The sequence below is a fragment of the Meleagris gallopavo genome, chromosome 5 (assembly GCF_000146605.3).
Source record: "Meleagris gallopavo isolate NT-WF06-2002-E0010 breed Aviagen turkey brand Nicholas breeding stock chromosome 5, Turkey_5.1, whole genome shotgun sequence".
Lineage (NCBI taxonomy): Eukaryota > Metazoa > Chordata > Aves > Galliformes > Phasianidae > Meleagris > Meleagris gallopavo.
Window position 1 is genome coordinate 21581908 of NC_015015.2, and position 18638 is coordinate 21600545.

The 18638-nt window shown below is 47.8% G+C and overlaps 1 protein-coding gene across 3 annotated transcripts; it reads left to right on the top strand.

The window, feature by feature from the left end:
• Positions 1–1838: 1838 nt before the first annotated feature.
• Positions 1839–17396, top strand: SPINT1 (serine peptidase inhibitor, Kunitz type 1). 3 transcript variants are annotated; one of them, XM_010711329.3, is made up of 11 exons: positions 1839–2000; positions 2171–2652; positions 8524–8675; positions 9257–9395; positions 10461–10631; positions 11131–11157; positions 12441–12566; positions 13339–13389; positions 13635–13805; positions 14388–14444; positions 15344–17396. In XM_010711329.3, the coding sequence occupies exons 2-11, from the start codon at positions 2214–2216 to the stop codon at positions 15538–15540; spliced, it is 1530 nt and encodes a 509-aa protein (XP_010709631.1). In that variant the 5' UTR covers positions 1839–2000; positions 2171–2213; the 3' UTR covers positions 15541–17396. The 3 variants fall into 3 exon arrangements, with proteins under 3 accessions (XP_010709631.1, XP_010709632.1, XP_010709633.1); XM_010711330.3 differs by lacking the exon at positions 12441–12566; XM_010711331.3 differs by lacking the exons at positions 13635–13805; positions 14388–14444.
• The last annotated feature ends 1242 nt before the right edge of the window (positions 17397–18638 follow it).

An 18638-nucleotide genomic window follows, 5' to 3' on the forward strand; every position in this document is an offset into this window, starting at 1 on the left:
AAAAAGAAAAAAGAAAAAAGAAAACCAACCAAAAAAAACCCACAACAAGTATATTCAGTAATGCTGCTGGCACTGAAGTGGAATACATCACTCCTACAGTGAAGGATCAAGCCTGTGATGCTTAAAAGTCTAATGAACAGGCCATATTCATCTGCCAAACAGAAGTGGTTCATGTTTTAATGATGTAAAGAATATTAAAAGTAAAGTCACATTTTTAGGAAATTGTCACAAGAATTTTAGCTGGAGGTGCTCAGCTGAAAATAGCAGAGAGAACAATTCATAAAAGATGTACTGTTCATAAGGTGTCTCTTCCTGTGTGACCTAATCTAGTTGTTCCTGCTCCAACAGGGGGATTGGACTAGATGATCTTTTGAGGTCCTTTCCAATCCCTGGAATCATTGTATGATTCTGTGATTCAGTCAGCAATACCCATATGATCCTAAGATGTATTTAGCAATGGGTTTCCAGCAGAGAGAGAGAGATCCCTGGTGATCCATTCTTTAGCTTATGATATGTAATTTTGCAACAGACCTAATAACTTTACAACAACAAGGCCCTGCGTTTGGAAAATGCACAGAAAAAAAACAACAACAACAACAACAACAACAAAAATCCAACAGATAACTGAGGTGAAATGGAGGCTATGCCATCAAAGAAGCGATTAAAAGCTTGTGGCAAATTTGCACTAGCATAATGAAGGCTGAGTTAGGATATGATTTTAGTGAAGAAAATAAGAAATAAGCTTTTGAAATTAAAGGACAGCAATGCAAAAAAAAAAAAAGAACGTAAAGTAACATTGAAAACCTTTAGGGTGAGCACCGAAAAGCCTGCAATGGGAGACTGGTACAGCCTTCTAATGGGAGCAAAGGAGATTAAACCCCACTCCCCTTCAGGCTAGATCAGTTTAGGCTGAATCACTTTATGAAGGGGCTTACTCATTCCATACACGCTGAAAAAAGGGAGGGGGGCTGAGTGCCTCAGGCGGTGCAGAACAAAAGGACACAATCCTGGCGTTGTTTAATTTCCCCAGCATCACAGGGGCTGCAGGCAGAAGCAGGCAGCAGGAACTGAAGACTCTAGATGTGAGCAAGTTCCCCAAAACTCAAAGCCAGATGCTGCTCAAGGCACAGCCATAGCTCACCATCTCTGTTCCAATGTTTGCCATCTATACCGTCTTGCATTTGCTGCTGCCTTTGAAGTGATGCAATATTTCATTAAAAATAATGTCCTGGCAAATTACAAGCACTCCCTGCACAGCTAAGCCCAGTGACAGATAAGAAGAGTTTACCCAGGAGCTTTGGGACTGTTTGCAGAGGAAGGGGGTGGCACCAATGTAGCTGAGGAATAAGGAATTTGATCTTCACTCTACAGAAGCAGGAAGGTAGGGAATGTGACCGAGTTAGGGCAAGCAGCCTTTGCATTCCTGTCTGTGACTGAACTATACAAGAGGAGTACTGTGCCCCCAAAGATTGAAACTAATGATTTTGAGCAGGAAACCTCTGGCAACGAGTGCAGGCTGTGAGACCAAGCTGGGGATTGACTCATTTGGGTCAGCAAAACTTGGGCTCCGTGCCTTCCCCCAGTGATGCTGGGCTGTGAGAGCTACCAACAGAGGACATGGGCTTTCTGCACAGCAGGTCTGGGCTTTTGGCTGGCTGAAGCATGGCAAGGTGCTGGGTGGCCTTGCACCTGTGCAAGTGAGCGTACGGTTCTCAAACACACAGGGTTGCACTGGTGCTCCCTGTGAGCCTTCACTCCCTTGCCAGCTGAGCTGGAGATGGGTATCAGCCCGCTCTCCTCCCCTTCCTCTTACGCAACGAGCGTGGAGGGGAGTGACTTGATTTTTTTTTCCCCTCTCTCTGGGAGTTGGTTTTCACTTCCTGCCCCTTCTGTGCCTTTGTCTGCACTGGACGCTGCCAAGGGCACACCTGAGGGGTGAAGGTGTAGGGGACCAGGGGGACGCCCCACTCCTGGCATCGGTCCCATCTAAGGCCACACAGGTGGGGGCTGAGAATGTGGGTTTGGGGGTGGAGTTTGCAGGGTGGGGGGACACATTGGCCACCTGGGCCAAATGGGGCCTTGGACATGCTCCAGGTCCCCGCTTACCCCACGTTGGCAGGTACCTGGATACCATCCCTCTTAGCTTGATCTGTTTTTTCTCTCCCTTTAGGAAAGAACTAGGGTCAGAAGGTGGGGAGGATCGGGTTGCCGAGATGGACAGAGGAAGACCAGGTCCACAGACCAGACTCTGGGTCTGCCTGGTGCTGGTAGCAGGGGTGGTCTTCAGTGAAGAGCAGGAGACAAAGCCCTTTGGAGAAACGTGCCTGGAGGACTTTACAGCAGGGATACCGGGTTTGGTGCTGGACACAGATGCCTCCGTTCAGAATGGAGCCACCTTCTTATCATCCCCCATGGTCCATCGGAGCAGGGACTGCATGAGGGCTTGCTGTAAGGACCCTGCTTGTAACCTGGCCCTTGTGGAGCAGGACCCGGCCTTAGGAGAAGACCACATCCAGGGCTGCTTTCTCCTCAACTGCCTCTACGAGCAGACATTCGTCTGCAGGTTCGCCAGGAAGGTCGGCTTTCTCAACTTCTTGAAGAGGGACGTCTACGATACCTACCACCAGGCAATGCAGAAACATGGATCTAGTGGTAAGGAGTACATAAAGGATAAGCGCAAGCTGGGGATAGGCAAGCACTGAGGGCTTGGGGCCTCATTTCTACCAGTTATTATTTGCGCTGCTGCATTTCATCAATTCATGATCTCTTCCACAGTTTACTTATTAGTAAATAGAGCAGGAGCCATTCTGTAACCTATTTGAAACGGGTGGAGCGTGTGTTTACCAAATGCAGGCTGTATTTTTGATCCTTGACAAGGCAGAGAAAAATATATTGTTTTTCTTCTTTCTCCCTCCTTGTTCCTCCTCCCCAGCCCTGTAAGGCTGGAAAGTGAAATCCTCTAAAATTGAAATCCCTGTATTTAAAAAGCTGCATTAAGCTCCTAATTGCTTGGGGGCTGGAGACACGGCACAACCTGCATACCTTTCCTTTTCCACAGCCCCAGTCTTGTGAGGCCCCTCTATGGGGCTTGTTGAGGCTGCTTGGTTTTGCTGGCTGTGTTTTGATTGTATCAGTTCCACTCTGGGTCTGTTTATCTCTCTCAGCCTCTGCTTACCTGCTCAGAAAGTTTGCACCTGGCCTAGAAATCCAGGTGAAAAACAAGCTAATCTGTACCTGGCCACCAGCCACATGCTCTGTGATCTCCTTAAAATGCTGTGTTCAGAAACGCTAAAACCAATTCCTCCTGTTGCTTCCTTCCTCCCTTGTTCTGGAGGAAGCCTAACAAGCCTCTGGTGCGACTTGGTCTTTGGCAGCTTTAACTTTGCCTGTGGTGGAATGGGCAGAGCTTCCAGGAGACTTTCCTCAGCCCCCCAGCCCACCCCTGGGGCACAGTGCAGGTGCCCAGGGGAGCAGCTGAGTGCATGACACTTGATCATGTGAGCTGCATAGTCTTGGATCTTCTGCTGGATGTGCCAGCCCGCAAGGCCAACAACTTTTGGCAGAGCAGAAGTGGCTCTCCTGTCTTCTCTTTCCCCTAGTTGCTTCCCACTGCATTTTAGGGCTTTCTGGTGAATCTCAGCTTCTTGTTGTAGCAGTCATTCCCATGCCTTTGGTCCATGCTCAAAAGCCTTTCCACAGGGCTGCAGCTAGTGATGCACTGAAAGCCACATCTCTAGGAGCACAGGTGGCATGCTGGCAGCTGCCTGAACTCCCACATGTTTTTCTGTAGGAGGAAAAGGTAATGCATCATCCTCAGTGCATCCTGGTTTCACAAGGTTAGATTGAAAATATGATGTGCTGTTGAGCAATGAGATCCCTTCACCTCTGCAGACCAGCAGGCTGCAGCCCCCTCCCCAGGCTGCCCACAGATGTGCATGGCCAGCTCCCATGGTTGGGTGTGAGGTAGCAATGGTGGAGCGAAGGACCACAGTGGAAATGGAGAACATGGCAGAAGTGCTCTGTGTGCCCACCTGGCAGCAAAAAGGAAGTTGGATGTGGGTTTTGCTTCCGGACCTGTTGTGGATACTTGAAGAGGCAGGGTGAAACTGGGGGTAAAGAAGATGTTTTCAGCACACTGGACTTTCCCCCTATGCTTTCCTCTTGGACCTAATTTTGTGCTGCAGACAGAGATGTCTGCTCACTGTTGTGCTGCTTCTCTCTAAATTTGCAAAGCTCTGTGGCTGCTCTGGACCTGGGCTGTCATTGTCCCCAGGGCTGGGCGCGGAAGAGTGGTGGGGAACTGTATGATGCCCTCCTTTATATGCTGTCAAGTGTCCTCAGAGCCCCGAGGGTGTGTTCAGTGGCAATCTCCAGATGGGCTCTGCAAAAATGAGGATCAAAAGCATGCTTTTCTAGCCAATAGTGAAATATGTGTTTATGTGGCTTAGCGCCCCAGTGGGTGATATTAAAGAGAACGGCCACATGTTGCAGGACTCACAGTACTGCTACAATAGACCTGTCGGATTCAGAGGCTTATGACTTTTCAAGTGGAGATAGATAACACTTGAAAGAAAGCACAGCTGGGGACTGCTGAAAGACAAATTTAATTGTGGAGTGTTTCTTGATGGAAGGAGCTAAAAGCTAGGAGAGGAATATGGAGGAAGCATTGCATATGGAAACGGCACAGGGTCGGGGCAGCCTTGGTGTGTGTCACTGCTGTCCTGCTGAGGTGTTACAGCTTCAGAAAAAAACCTCCAAGTATTGGCAACAGCAAATGCTCTTGCTGCCATAACTAAGAAGCTCACTCCCCAGTCTGAACTTTGCTGCGAGTTTTCTGCCTGGCTCACTGGGGAGGGGCAGGCTCACCTGCACTTTGCTGGTAATCATGGAGGCCGGTGTTGAGGTAACCACCGTGAGCTTATTCTGGTCTGGGCAAACCAGTTCTGGGTGTGAGGCTGGAAAATAACCTCCCTGAACCTTTGTCCGTTTCTTGAACTGAACTCTTTGTGGGGGTTGTGAAACGCTGGGTGACACGCTCCAAATGCCCGATCTGGGTGGGAGACGCGTGGGCAGCAGGGAGGGTTTTGCTGCCCCAGCTGTGCTCCTGCCTGAGGGCCTGCTGAGGGGCTCAGCTGAGCTGCTGGGTTCTCCTCCTGCAAAGCTTCGTGTCAGCGAGTGTTGAGAGCTGCGTGAGTTGTGGAAAATCTTCCTAGTGCGGGTGTCTGGCCTTTTGGTTTGTGGGGGCCACAGCGAGCCATGCTGGGGCACGGTGTGGCCTCTGAGAGTGACGATAAACAAGCAGAGGCAATCTCAGCACATTCTGCTGTATTGAGGTATCACTTTACAGTCTCAAGTACCCGTGGTGTGGTGTCATCTCTGTGAGTGCTGGAATGGAGAAAATCTGGTTTTCTGTGAATTTATGTCTCAAGGGCGGTAGTTGGAATTGAGCACCAAAATAGAAATCCTCACACTGGCAGCTTTGCCTTCTGCTGGATTTTACCAGCGTGTTCCTTTTCTGACAGCGAGGCCCCTGCTGGGGTCCCCTCCCACCCTTGTGCTTGCTTTTACAGCTCTCATAAGATTTCAGTGTCCTTTAAATTTCTGTTTCCCATCAACTTTGGTGCAGGTTTACTCACTGTAAGGTAGAGCTGAAGCCAAATAAACCATTCACTGCATAAGCCTTGAAGTGACATGAAAATTTTTTAAAAAGCAAAAAACAGAAACTGTGGCCTGAATACCCTATGAGCCACTCAAATGTGGAAGATTTTAGTTGTGAGCATTTTGGATTTACTCTGTCAAGTTTTTCTGCAAGATCAGTAAAAAAAAAGATAAATCCTTTTCCTATGTATTTTGATTGGAAGCTGAATTTGTCACTCGATGACATGACTCCAGCAGCTGATGCCCACAGAAAAGAGCATGACATGCAACAGCATCATAAAGCTGTAATATCCCCATTAATTACAGACTTCTACAGAAACTTTCCAGAGTCCAAAGAGCATTAGAACAAAGGCAGCTTTCATTTTTCAGACATCCTTTCCGAGCAAAAGGAGCTGAATGGAGAACCTCCCTTCCCAGAGCAGTTTGTTGGTATTGACCCCAGCTCATTGAGCACTTGTCTATAAAACTCAGGTGGAGAACGCCCACCAAAGGCTTTATACAGTCAGGGATGAAAACACGCCAATGTTGGTGAACTTTCTCACGTTCAAAGGAGAGAAAGTAGAGCCCTCTGAAAATGAAGTCCTTCATTTCTAGGGAAACGTCCTCCTTGGCAGTCCCTGCACACAAGCAAACCCTCTGGCTTTCTGGGGATGAGCACGCTTGGGGAATGTTGCTCACCAAAGATGGGATCTGGAGAGGTAGCTGACCCCATAATCAGAACCAACCTTTTACTTCACTGTGCACTCCATAACTCAAAGCAACTGAACCAACCTGCAGTAAAGCATTTTGTTTGTTTTCCTGGTGTTTTCCTTTTCTTTTTCCTTTTTTTTTTGTTTGTTTGTTTTGTTTTTTAAAAGTGTGTGTGCTTAAAAATGTTAAGGAAAAGCATGATCTGGAGTTGCTGTAAGTTAATGACCTACCTGTGGCTCTGCAGAACTGGTCTTTCCCCTGTGGCTGCCCCCACCTGATGGGCTCAGCCTGGCAGGAAGGCAGCAGGGAACGGATTGCATTTCTCTGTTGGGCCTTTGGCATCTGTTGGCCCAGCAGAACAGCAGGAGCGTCCATTTCCAGAGCTCATGGTACTGTGTATCACATAGCTGTGGGGCTGTTATTTCCTAGTTTGTTTGGAGAGCACTGCAGCTGCAGTCGTTCCTTTGGCTACAAATGCTCCTATGACCCTTGGCAAGATCTCTTGAAAATAAAACAAAACTCCATTTATTTGTTCTGCCAGCCCTGCTCAAAGCCAAAAGGGCCAGGCTGGCCCAACACAGTTTGGTGTCTTACAGCCGTCCTTGTGCCTCACTGAGGCCAGTTTCTATCACTTTAGCAGGCAGCCCTTTGGGAGGAGGCAGCAGGGAGCAACGCCTCACCCAGAGGCCAAAGGATACTGGAGTGGGCACCTCTGCTTGTGATGAAAATGTTATTTTTCTGGCCTCTGCCTGTTTTGGTGGCTGCTGCTGAAAGCCTTATCCTGTGGTGCTACATGAGGAGGACTAAAAGATAATGCTGGTGACAGACAGTAGAGAGCAGCTGGTGTAATAAAGTTAATCAGAAGCCCTGCAGTTGCACAGGGTGATTAAGTTCTCACATAGCAAAAGGCAGCCTGACAATGAGGGAGGAGAGCTGCAGGTCTGCAGTCAGGAACAGTCCTCAAAGGGATGATTGATTTTGCTTGGTATCTTTATAAAGTATCAAAAGATACTGGAAAATAGAAAATTCTGGATGGATATGTGGTCACTCTCATCTGGAGTACACATTGCAAAACCTATCCTGCTTAATTAATAGGTGAAAGAACTAACAAATGGCTTGTTTTTAATGTCAGTTTTGTTTGCCTATATGCTTTATACAACAGGTCCCTTCAGTAGGCTCTAGCAAGGGGCAACAGGTGGGACATGAATCTAGAAATATAGCAGAAAATTAAGACCAGGTCTGAAACAGTGACAGTAATTAACTGAGGGAATAGTTTTCCAACCAAAGGCTTTGGGCAGTAATCCTCCAGTTCCAGTTGTATAAAAATGGCAGTGACACATCTAGATTGAAAATGAAAATGGATGCCTTTCCAAAAGGCTCGGGTTAAACCTAACCATTGAGTCCTGGTATGGGAACTACCAGGTGGGGTTTTATGGTCTGAGCCAAGCAGAAGGCGTTCAGACCAAAAGGAACAATGAGTCAGGCTCATTGTGTGTCACTGTGCAGTCTGATCTTGCTGGCACTGGCAGAGATCAGTTTTCATCTCTTACACTCACTGTTCGTAGAAGAATTTAATGGACTGTGGGGGCGGCTGGTAAGCTAATCTGTGGAATGGGACAAAAAGTAACAATGGCATGAATGGCATTTGTGTGCTTTTTCTAAGGGACCTGTGTCAGAGAGTGGGGCGGAAGATGAGGTGCGGTCCGTTCAGACCCCTCCCTTGCACAGCTCCAGTTAAGCGCACAATGCAGTGCACAGAGCCAGCAGTAGGAATGATGAGAGTCCATTCCACATTCTTCACCACCCACATCAGGTCATCTCCATAAATGGTGGGGTGGAGATTGTGCTGTTTGCGAGGTTGTGGTCCCACTGCTGAAAGCATTGAGACAGTAGCCATAGGGAAAGCCTCCTCCTGGGATTCCTGTGGGCAGATGTGGCTCAAAAGGCACTGCCAGAGTGAGTTGTGGAGTTACTAAACGGTTGAGGGCCACAGTAACGGTACTGATCACCTGTTGCTTGCACAGGCTGCAAGAAGCACAGCTGTATCAAAGTGTACTCCTTTTAGTGAATGGCATCCATATTGATTTAGCCTGGAAGAGTCCCCTTTTTTCATAACGTGGATAAGGACTGGAGCGCTGCCTCCTATCAGTCCTTTGCTCTGCTCTTCCTCCACAGATGACCGTCCTCCAGTAGCCCGCGCTGGCATGGACATGCGGGTGCAGCCAGGAGAGCCAGTGATGCTGAGAGGCACAGACAGCACAGATGACCATGGGATTGTCACGTATGAATGGAAACAGGTCCTCGGTGACCCCTCTGTGGAGATAAAGGTAAGGAGTTGCACAAAGGAAGCAATTTGGTCTGTGTTGCCTGCAGTATGCTCTCTCTTGGAATCTCCAAATTTAGCTGAGCTGGAGCAGAAGCAAGGCTCCTGACTAGCTCCAGCATCTCTGGGGCATGAACACTACTTTGTAGATGTTCAATGGGACTTGTGGCTTTAGAAGAACAAACAATTGCTGTAAAACTTCTGCAAAATACTCTAGAAAACCTTGAAGCTTGTATGGAGCTCTTGTGGCACCTTCTGGGAGAGTTAGTTTACCAGCCGATGGCTGACTTTGAAGAGTAGCAATATCTAGCTGTAGGAGACTGTGGAAATCTGGAGATGCTGCTCTCCTTCTTCCTTTCCCCTAGCCCAGCCAAAGCGACTTTTATGGAAAAAAAAACAAAACAAACAAACAAAAAAACAACTCAAAAACCAAAACCTTAAGCCAAAGCACTGAGGCATTTTTAAAGCCAGAATTCTGCTTGGGGATTTCCAGCCAAACTTGTTTTTTCCTTATACAGCAGAAATATGGGCTTCATTCATCCTCTCATTACGTATGCCTTTTCTTCTTTTATTTTGCATTCTCAGAAGCTTGAAAAAGACCAGGCAGAAATCTCCAACCTACAGGTGGGCACTTACGTCTTCCAGCTTACTGTCACTGACACTGCCCAGCAGCAAGACTTCACTAACATCACCATCATAGTGCTGAATTCTGAACAGACTGAAGGTGAGCCCACAGACATCTAGTTAGTGTGCCCAAGCTGGGGAGCTTTGCCAGCCCTTTTCTAAGGGGGCAGATGGAAAAAGAGCACAGGCAGCAGAGTGGGCTTGCATGTCAACTTCTCACAATAAAAGCCTGCACCTGACAAACAGTGAAAGGTCTCTGCATTTGTAGCTGTCTATTTTAGGGTTTTCTCATCCTCATGTAGAAGAGGTGGCCTGCAATAATCTGAACTTCTCTGCATGCCATTGCCTCCTCTACTGGATAATCCCAGAGTAGCTGGATCATGGGGGTACATCTGAGAGCAAAAGAGAAGAACCCAAAAGGATTTGTTGACTCCATGGTTTTATTGTGAAGGGCCTAATTCCCTTAAGCCACAGGACAGGTGAAGCCATCTATGTGATGTTCAGAATGGCCCCAGTGTTATCTATATGTTTTACTATAATGGCCTTGTTTAATGATCAAAGTACTCAGCATTATAAGTGCACTGGGGCAATGAATTCTTGGACAAATGCTAGCCTAGCTGTCAAGCAGAGAATTTCTTCTTGTGCCTCAAGTACCATAAAACTAAAAGAACGTCCATATCAAATCACTCTGTCAGAAATTTAATGCACTGCATCCAACAGTGTCCAGAGTTTGACACTAAATAATAGCAAGAACATGACATGCTGTCAGTAAATCCTTGCTGTACTTGGCTAGCCACCAAGGAATTTGCAGCCTTTTTAAGCAAATAGGGTGTCTTTGTATTAAATATCCATGGATGAATCTTCACATAGCAGCAGCATCCTGAAGCTAGGAGTTTCACAGCTGAACTCTTCGCTGTTTGCTTTTATGAATATGGCATCTTCTAATTTGATTTTGTACTCTGTCCTCTCATGTAAGAAAACGCATTATGTGATTCCCTATTTGCCTTCCCCATGCCACTGCAAAAAAAAATTACAAAAAATTTGTATTTTTTTTTTTCAGACAAACATCCACACTGTTGACAAACTTTCCTTTGGAAGATTTTATTTTCTGTATGTGAAGGTGAAACATGCTAACCAGACCCTCTTATTTTAACTTTCTTGGTAGAGCATTGCTTGACTCCAAAGAAGGTTGGTTGGTGTCGGGGCTCTTTTCCACGTTGGTTTTATGACCCAACTCTTCAGCAGTGTCAGGAGTTCATTTTTGGTGGCTGCAAACCTAACAAGAATAACTACTTACGGGAGGAGGAGTGTAAACTTGCCTGCAGGAATGTTAAAGGTGAGTCTGCTTCAAAAATCAGCCCCTTCTTTTTCATAGGATCCGGATGTCCCTGTGGGCAAGTACTGCATCTTTGTGGTTGGCAGGTATAGTCTGGAGAGTTGAGATGAGGCTGATGAGGGTCCCACAGTGCCCAGCTCCTGGATCTCTGTTCCCCTAGTTGATTCCAGATCAGCTTCCTTTAGCATCAGTCTTCACCACTGGCCACATGCTGGTGTAACCAACCGGGATGGGCATCAGCAAGAACTGGCTCATTCTTGCACAATGTCTTCAGTGCCAGGTGTCCCTGGTATGTCCCTGGCTGCACAGACCCTCACAAATTTTCATCCAGCATCCTTAACCTAAATTCTGTATTTCTACTCCTCACCACTACAGGGCTTTGTTCCAGAAAAGACACATTTCTTAGGTGAAACATGATGCAATATAAAGCTGATTCTAAGCTGACAAAGCAGTGTGGTGCTTTAATAAATTAACTTTATTTTTCCCCTTGTCTCTTCAGGCTCTGTCAGCGGGCGACAAATGCCAGGTAAGCCTCCTGCTCCTCTATGTAATCCTGCTGTAAGCTCAGGCTTAGTGTTTCATATCCATTCCTGTAGCTTTTTGATTAGCACTCAGTGTGGAAAGTGAGGTGCCAGGGACTAATTTCTTTGCCAAGCCTTTCACTTTCATGTCATAGGATAATTCAGGTTGGAAATTATGCCTGGGGTGCAACCCACTACTCAGAGCAGGGACAGCTTTAAGTTATGTCAGGTTGCTTAGGGCTCTGTTCAAGCCACTTTTGGGTATCCCTGAGGAAGGAGATTTTATGTTCTCTCTGGGCAGCCCTCATATTTGTTTTTCCTTCTATTCGAATCAGTTTCCCTTATTGGATCATGTGTCTGTTGCTGCTCACCCTTTTACTGTGAATCTCCAAAAAGAGTCTGTCTTTTCCAAAACTTCACACTAGGTCATGTGCTCCAGTCTCTTGCTGCATCTTTGCTGCTTCACTCTAGCATGCTGGTGTCTGCTGTGCACTGGAGAGCTCAGACTTGGGCAGAGCACTGATCAGCTGGGACCACCTCAGGGGCAGAGGAGGACGGCCAGTTGTCTCTGCCAGCTCTCCCAGCCTGCTGTGCAGTTGGACATCCTTGCCACAAGAGCTCTCTGCTGATTCACATTTACTACGTCCACCTTGACTTTCAGGGCTATTCTGCACAACTCCTTTATCACTTCCTGGTGTCCAGATGCTGTTCTTGTGCGAAGTTGTTCTATTTCAGGTGTGGGATGTTTAACTCTCTGCTTTGTCTTTGCATTTGCCTTTGCGCTTTATGAGCAGAGCTGGAAGCCTTCTCCTGCCTGCCCAGCCCTCGCTGCATGGCACTGAGTTCCCTGCTTCCCCCATTTTTGGTATTGCTCACAAAATTCTAAGTGATCTTCCCCTTCTGCGGCTTCACTGCCCAGACTCTGCCCTTAAGCCAGGGACCTGGGAGTCCAGTGGGCACTCCTTCCCAGTAAACACTGAGCCAAAGAGGGTATTGAGTACTTTCGCTGTATCTGGTTCTTTTGTTACTGTGTCCCCATGGTGACTGGGGCATTACCATGCCTTGCCTCCAGCTTCTGTGGACTTCTGTTTTGAGAGGAAGCATGGCTGTTCCCCGAACACTGCTTGGTTTATAAGCAAGAAACGATTTTCTTCTTTTTTGAGTTGAGTGTCACAGAAGAGAGACCTTTGCCAGCCCTTTCACCATTTTTTAAGTCCTTCATAACACATCTGTGTGGCAGGGAAAATGAACAAATTTTAATGAACTATCTGAACTGTTTCTGACACAGTATGCAATGGGAATTGTCAGGCCTCCTCGTTCAGATGCAAGGATGGCTGCTGCATTGATGCCTATCTGGAGTGTGATGAAACTCCAGACTGTGCTGATGGATCAGACGAGGTGTATTGTGAACAATGTAAGTTCTTCACATTCTGGCTTAGAAAACTTAATATCTGCACAGGGATGAGTGCAGTGCTCAATGCTTGACTCTGCTTTTTGTTGCTCTGTATTCTCCTGACCCTGCGTGAGATTGCACTATTGTCGTATTTTCAGGTTCTGCCATCTCCCATATCTCTGACTGCTACAGCTGATCTCCACTCTGGGATACTTCCTTCTACTGTCTTCCCTGTCCCTGCCTGTAAGACTTCAGAGCCTGCCTTCCCCTCCCCTGCCAATGTTTTATTTCTGGATGATCATACTTTCTCTCCTAGTTTATGGAGATGGGAAATTAAACTATGATTTCTCCCAACTGGTTCAGCATCAAAATCCTTTTAACATCTCACATTATGCTAATGTAAATGCACAGTGGTGAGCTGCCGAAGTCTGTAATCTCCCTCTCTCATTCTCCTCACAAAATTCACATAATCTCCTCCCTATCTGTGGGTATTTTGTTACCTTCTCAGGCTTCTTATTTTGCCCTCACTTATTTCCTAGGCTAGTACTTTTCATTCTTCTTGAAACCTGAAGTGAGAGCATCTTCCCCTTTTTTTCTTGGTGAAAAAATCTAAGAAAGTTGAACTCAAGTTGGGAATCATTTCTAGTTACTTCACTGTATTTTCCCATGTTCCTCTCATAGCTTTGAACTACCTAAGAAGCTCAGGGTGTATCTCCTTTTCCCTGGCTTGTTGTAGCAAATAAATGTGCAGGAATGCCCTGTCTAAGAGTAATATAAAATATTTCTTTTGCAGATGCTCGTGAGTTCAATAGACTGCAGAAAATCAATGTCACACGTAAGCAAGGTACATACTATCAGGAGCACTTTGGCCAGCTCTTGCCTTTTCCTTCAGCCCGGTGTTGGGTAGTGGCAGCTCACCTTGGCCTTGCCAACTTGAGCAGCTGCCAGTTGGGCGGTGGACACCCAAGTGCTATGGGTCTCACCGTGGCTGTCCTTTGCTACAGTGCTTGTGCTCTTCTATCATGAGCAGAGGTTGGCGCTCTGGTAAGACGCTGCTTGGGCTAGAGCATCTCTCCTTTGCTTTGCCAGCTCACTGTGTGGACTTGCCTGACACTGGACAGTGCACAGAGAGCATCCCTCGCTGGTACTATAATCCCTTCTCTGAGAAATGCGACCGCTTCACCTACGGGGGCTGTGATGGCAACATGAACAACTTTAAAGAAGAGGAAGAGTGCATGAAATCATGTTCAGGCGTCACAAGTAAGCAGGAATAGTGAGGGCTGGAATACAGATCAGACTTGGAAAATCCTTCCAGATTAAGTTCTGTGGTGACAAAGAGGCAGTGACTTGGAGCCTTTAGACAAAGCAGCTCTGTTCTCAAATCGTGGCCATGCACAATGTTCTACAATGTATTGACTGCTTATGGGGAACAATGCATGTCTACAGCATGTCTGCAGTACAGCCTGTCATTTGTCAGAGCTGGAAAAATTCAGTGGATGCTAATATTCAGAAAGGTACAGAGTAGCATGACAAAACTAGCTAGAGTTATGGTATGGCCTCTCCAAAGAATATAATTTTCTAGCTTGGCTCCAGTTCTCCACTAGTGGGAGGAGAAAAATGAAGAAAATTCTCCATGTTAGGGAGAAGTTCTAAACAATCAAGAGGGAAAAATTTCACACTGTAGTGCTCTGCAGGCTTTGCTGTGGAGGCCAACTGCCTAAATAGGAGGAATTCTGACACTGCATGGATCCAGTCATTTCACAGTACTGGAAATATGCTCCTCAGAAACCTCTCAGCCCTTGTTCCTTTTTCGTAAAACTCTTCTTCTTACTCCCAATTCAGAAAGAGATGCCATTGGTCGGAGATGGGAAACATTTGAACCTCACAGTGATATGTTAAGTGAGTAACAGTTCCTCATACAGAGCTTATTTGTTGCTTCCACTGGCCTGAAAAATATTTTGCGCTTCCTTGGAAATATTAACCTTTTTACCTATTCCCCGTGCCCCTTCTGAGATTAAGGGAGCAATGCAGTATTTGTAGGACTCTAGCAGGGACTAGAGAGATTTTTCAGTGGACCATGCCCCTTGGTCCAATTCCTGCTTTGTCTCTGACTCTGTAGATCATTGCAGAGGCTCCTCATTTCTTTTCCATCAACCTGCATGAATGCTGCAGTGTTCAACATCAAAAAATGTCACAGAAAATTCCTCCTCAGGGCCACATTTACAAAAAGGACCACTAAATTCTGCAAAAAGAATGCCCAAGTGAGTATGTGAATAATGTTGGGATGCTAGATTGGGGTGAAGTCTGATTACCCTATCAACCCTCAGAGCTGTATGCTCACAACACTGCTACAAGTTCTTTCCCCACAAACTCAACACATTCACCATCGCAGCTCACTCCCATGGCATTCTCCTGGCCAGGAGTGCTCCCTGTGACCTCCTTTGTGGCCTCTACATTGGTATATGAAGAAAATCCAGCACCGGAGAAGAGTTTGACATTTAAAGGTGTGCCAAATGGCCAACTCTGCCAAAGTCACCAAATAGCCTTTAGAGGGCGTGGTGCATCCAAGAAATGATGGAAGCTGTGATCTGGGAGAACAGCAATACTCTTGCCAGACCCTTTTCCATGTAGTTGTCTTTTTCACTTAGTTTTGCAATGCCCACCCTGCTGTCAGCCCACCCCTTCTCCTCTTTGCCAGCACAGCTTCTCCAGCAGCTTTTGTGCTTGTTCCTAATGTGCTGCTGCAGAGCTTGTGGAGCAGACCTCCTAACTTGTTCACATTCATGTGTCCCCTGCAGGTGCCTTTGAAGTGGTGATTGCTGTGCTCCTTGGGATCTGCATCATGGTGGTTCTGGCCATCATAGGCTACTTCTTCCTGAAGAACAGAAGGAAGAGCAGCCGCCGCCGCCAGCCAACCACTGCTACCAACTCTACCCTGTCCACCACAGAGGACACCGAGCATCTGTTTTATAACGGTGCCACCAAACCAGTCTGACCTGCTCCTGTCTCTCTCCCAGCCACGCACTGGGACATTCCCAAGAACTTCTGGAGTTTTGCTTTTAGATGGGGGCCTCTGCCTGGAGGACTCTTTCTTAGAAGACATTGGTAGCCTGAGGCCAAGATCTAGCCATGATTTGGCAGTAATGCGGTTGTGATTGTCGTGGCTAAATGGCTGCTCTGGACTCAGGACCTGGGAGCATTCTGATGCTCTCTGAGGTCTATCCCTACCTAACCTCAAACAATCCAGTGAAACTTTGAATGACATCTTTCTTCCTGCTCAAATCTGGAGCACAGCTCAGCTCTGCTTACTGAAGGACCCTGAGATTGAATCTGTGTAGCATTCATAATGGTGAATGGTACAAGCTCACCATGGCCAGCAATTTTTTGTTTGCAGTACTGCTTCCTGCCATTTGACTTCAGATTTTCTACCCTTTCTCCCAAACCTTTGCCAAGTTGCCTTGCCTTCCAGCTGTCCTCCCTGGTCGTGGTGAGCCCTGTGCGGGCTGCGTGCTTCTGATAACCAGCTGGACCTGTTCTGAGAGCCCTGCGACACTCTCCAGTAGTTTCTGTTCTCAAGACAGAAGGAAAAACAAATAATCTATTTTAATCACTAGGCTTTGCTTTTTAACAGAAAAGCACACCTAGAGTTTTTCTGCCTGGCTGCCATGTTGCAGCCACCTATATACAGTATGTGCCCTCCACTTTGTGAGTTGCCCTGATTGCTTTTCCAGTGTTCAGTCTGACCCTGAACGCATGACGAAATACCTATTTATTCTCACATGAAATGAAAGGGAATGCCCTAACTTTTTCTGCTGATGCTGAGGGGAGGGCAGAAGGATCCAGCTCCCCATTGCTGCTGTGGTGCCAGCTAGTGCTGCCCGTGGGAAATCTCTGCTCCCAAGGAAACCTTGGGGAAAGCACTGCTTGCAGTGTGGGAAACATGCTTGAGGGAGGAAGGGAAGGAGAGGTTGCTGGGGAGAAGCACAGTGAAGGGATGCTTGAAGGAACCAGAGGGTTTCCTGGAGGCACTGATGCCATCTGTGCGGTTCTGGCTGTGCCAGTGAGCAGAGCTGGTAGCTGATGCTTCTTCCAGGAAGCTTGTGCTGCTGCTTCAGTGTTAATGCCCTCTCCACTGAGCACACAGCCTCTCTCTCACCTGAGTCCCTGGCATCAGGAGCATGGCCAGCGAATGTCCCCAGATGTCCTTCCTGCTGACCTGTCCCTCTTGGTGCAAGATGAACCCACGCCGGGGGGGCCCAGAGCTCATCCCTGGCCCTGTGGCAACGTGTAACAGCTCCACCGCACCGAGGTGCCGTGTTTTTCCCATGACTGATGAAGCAGGGTGCCACCAGCTTCACATGGCTGCATCTCCAGCATCAGCCTCGTGTCTCTGGATGCTGAGGGTTTCTGCTGTGAACAGAAGCTGATGTTTCTGTAGACCCTGGTACACTCTGTCTGGCGTGGGATTGGTACGAGTCCCTGAACCCCCTGTGCCTGCTGCTCCTGGAAAACTGCTGTGAAAAGAGAGAAAATCAGGGTGTGTGTGTGCGTGTGTGTGTTTAAGAAAGCACAAATTTATGTACAGATTTTAGTTTAAATTCTTGGACCCTTTCAAGGCTGGGAGAAAATGGCTGCCCACAGCCTGGTGGCAATCCAGCTGCATGCCTCTCCCTGTTGCAGGGGGACTTGTTTGATTCCTCCATGGCTTTTCATGGTCTATCTTGTATCATTTCTTCCATGGCTCTGTTTTTCTTCCAGCCTATGCAATAAACTTACCATCTTGATTTACTTTTTGTGCACCCTCTCTGATAATACAAGTTGCAATAAAAGGGAATTGTTTGTCTTATCTGACTTGGGAGTGGTGTCTGAGAAGCAATGACCCGCGGAGGGGAAGGTGCCGTTCCCATGCCTGCTATCTCCCACCCTTTCATCTGCAGGTGTTGCTGCAGCCAGGTCTTGCGGTTTTGGGGGAGGGAGGCACACCACGAACAGGTGAATGCAGCAGCTAGGGTTAACCAGAGAGAGCAGTCCTTCCTTGGAAGTGCTGAGAGTGAGATCACTGCCCACTAATTCAGAGGGATGAGGCAGGGTGTAACCTGAAACTGGGCTCCAGCTGGTCAGACTGGTTCTGGTCTGAAACCAAGAGCAGACACTGCACTTCAAACAGAACCTGCTCGAGCTGCATCTCTGGGCTGGCGATGGCTCAGGCACAAGATAATGGTGATGGATGTCCATTAAATTTCACTGAAACAGGCAGCATAGGGTGTCCCAGCACTGCTTCCCTTCACAGGAAGGTTTTCTTAGCTGCCTCTGTGCTTTGCTATCATTATCACCTCTCTGCCAACATCACTCCCTTCACCCACACACACACCTCTGTCCTGTCCAGCTGCTGGCACCCACATTGCCCCTGTGTGCACTCTGAAGGGTCACCCAGGAGACACTCTGGCCTGCTGATGGAGTCACCAGTCCTGGCGTGGAGTGGGCAACTCATGGTGGACATTGGAAGCCAAGGCTGCCTCTCTTGACATACCCTAAGAGAGAAGGCTGTTATTACATTCATTCACTTAAGGCACATCATTGTATTTTAAGCTGCGATGGAGGGCAGGAGGGGCATCAGGAAGTCATTACAGCACAGCACAGGGAAGCTCAGAGCCTCTGTTACTGCTGAGCTGCACACCCGAGCCTTGCAAGCCCAAGTTGCACCGTGTGGGGTCACCCTGCCCTGCCTGCACACCCCGCTACGAGCAGAGCCCTGTCTGCCTGCTTCTGCCTGACAGCGTGCAACTCCGGCTCTCCCCTGCCTGCAGCCAGAGACAAGCAGCTATGTGCTGCCTTGATCTTTTCGGGGCAGAGCCATATCACCCCATGGCAACTGCTTTGCTGTGCTGCTGCCCAGAGGGTCCCAGGACCTGGGACTGACTGCCTGAGCTTCTGGGTGACTTGATCCCAACGGGCCCTGGGAGCCCTGTGTGGCTGTGGGACTGGAGGCAGGAAGCATTAGCTGACAGTTAAATATCGGGTGTCTCCGGCTCCCCTATGGCACAATGGCTCTGTAAACACAGCAGCTGCCCCGGCACCACAGGGGATGGTCCT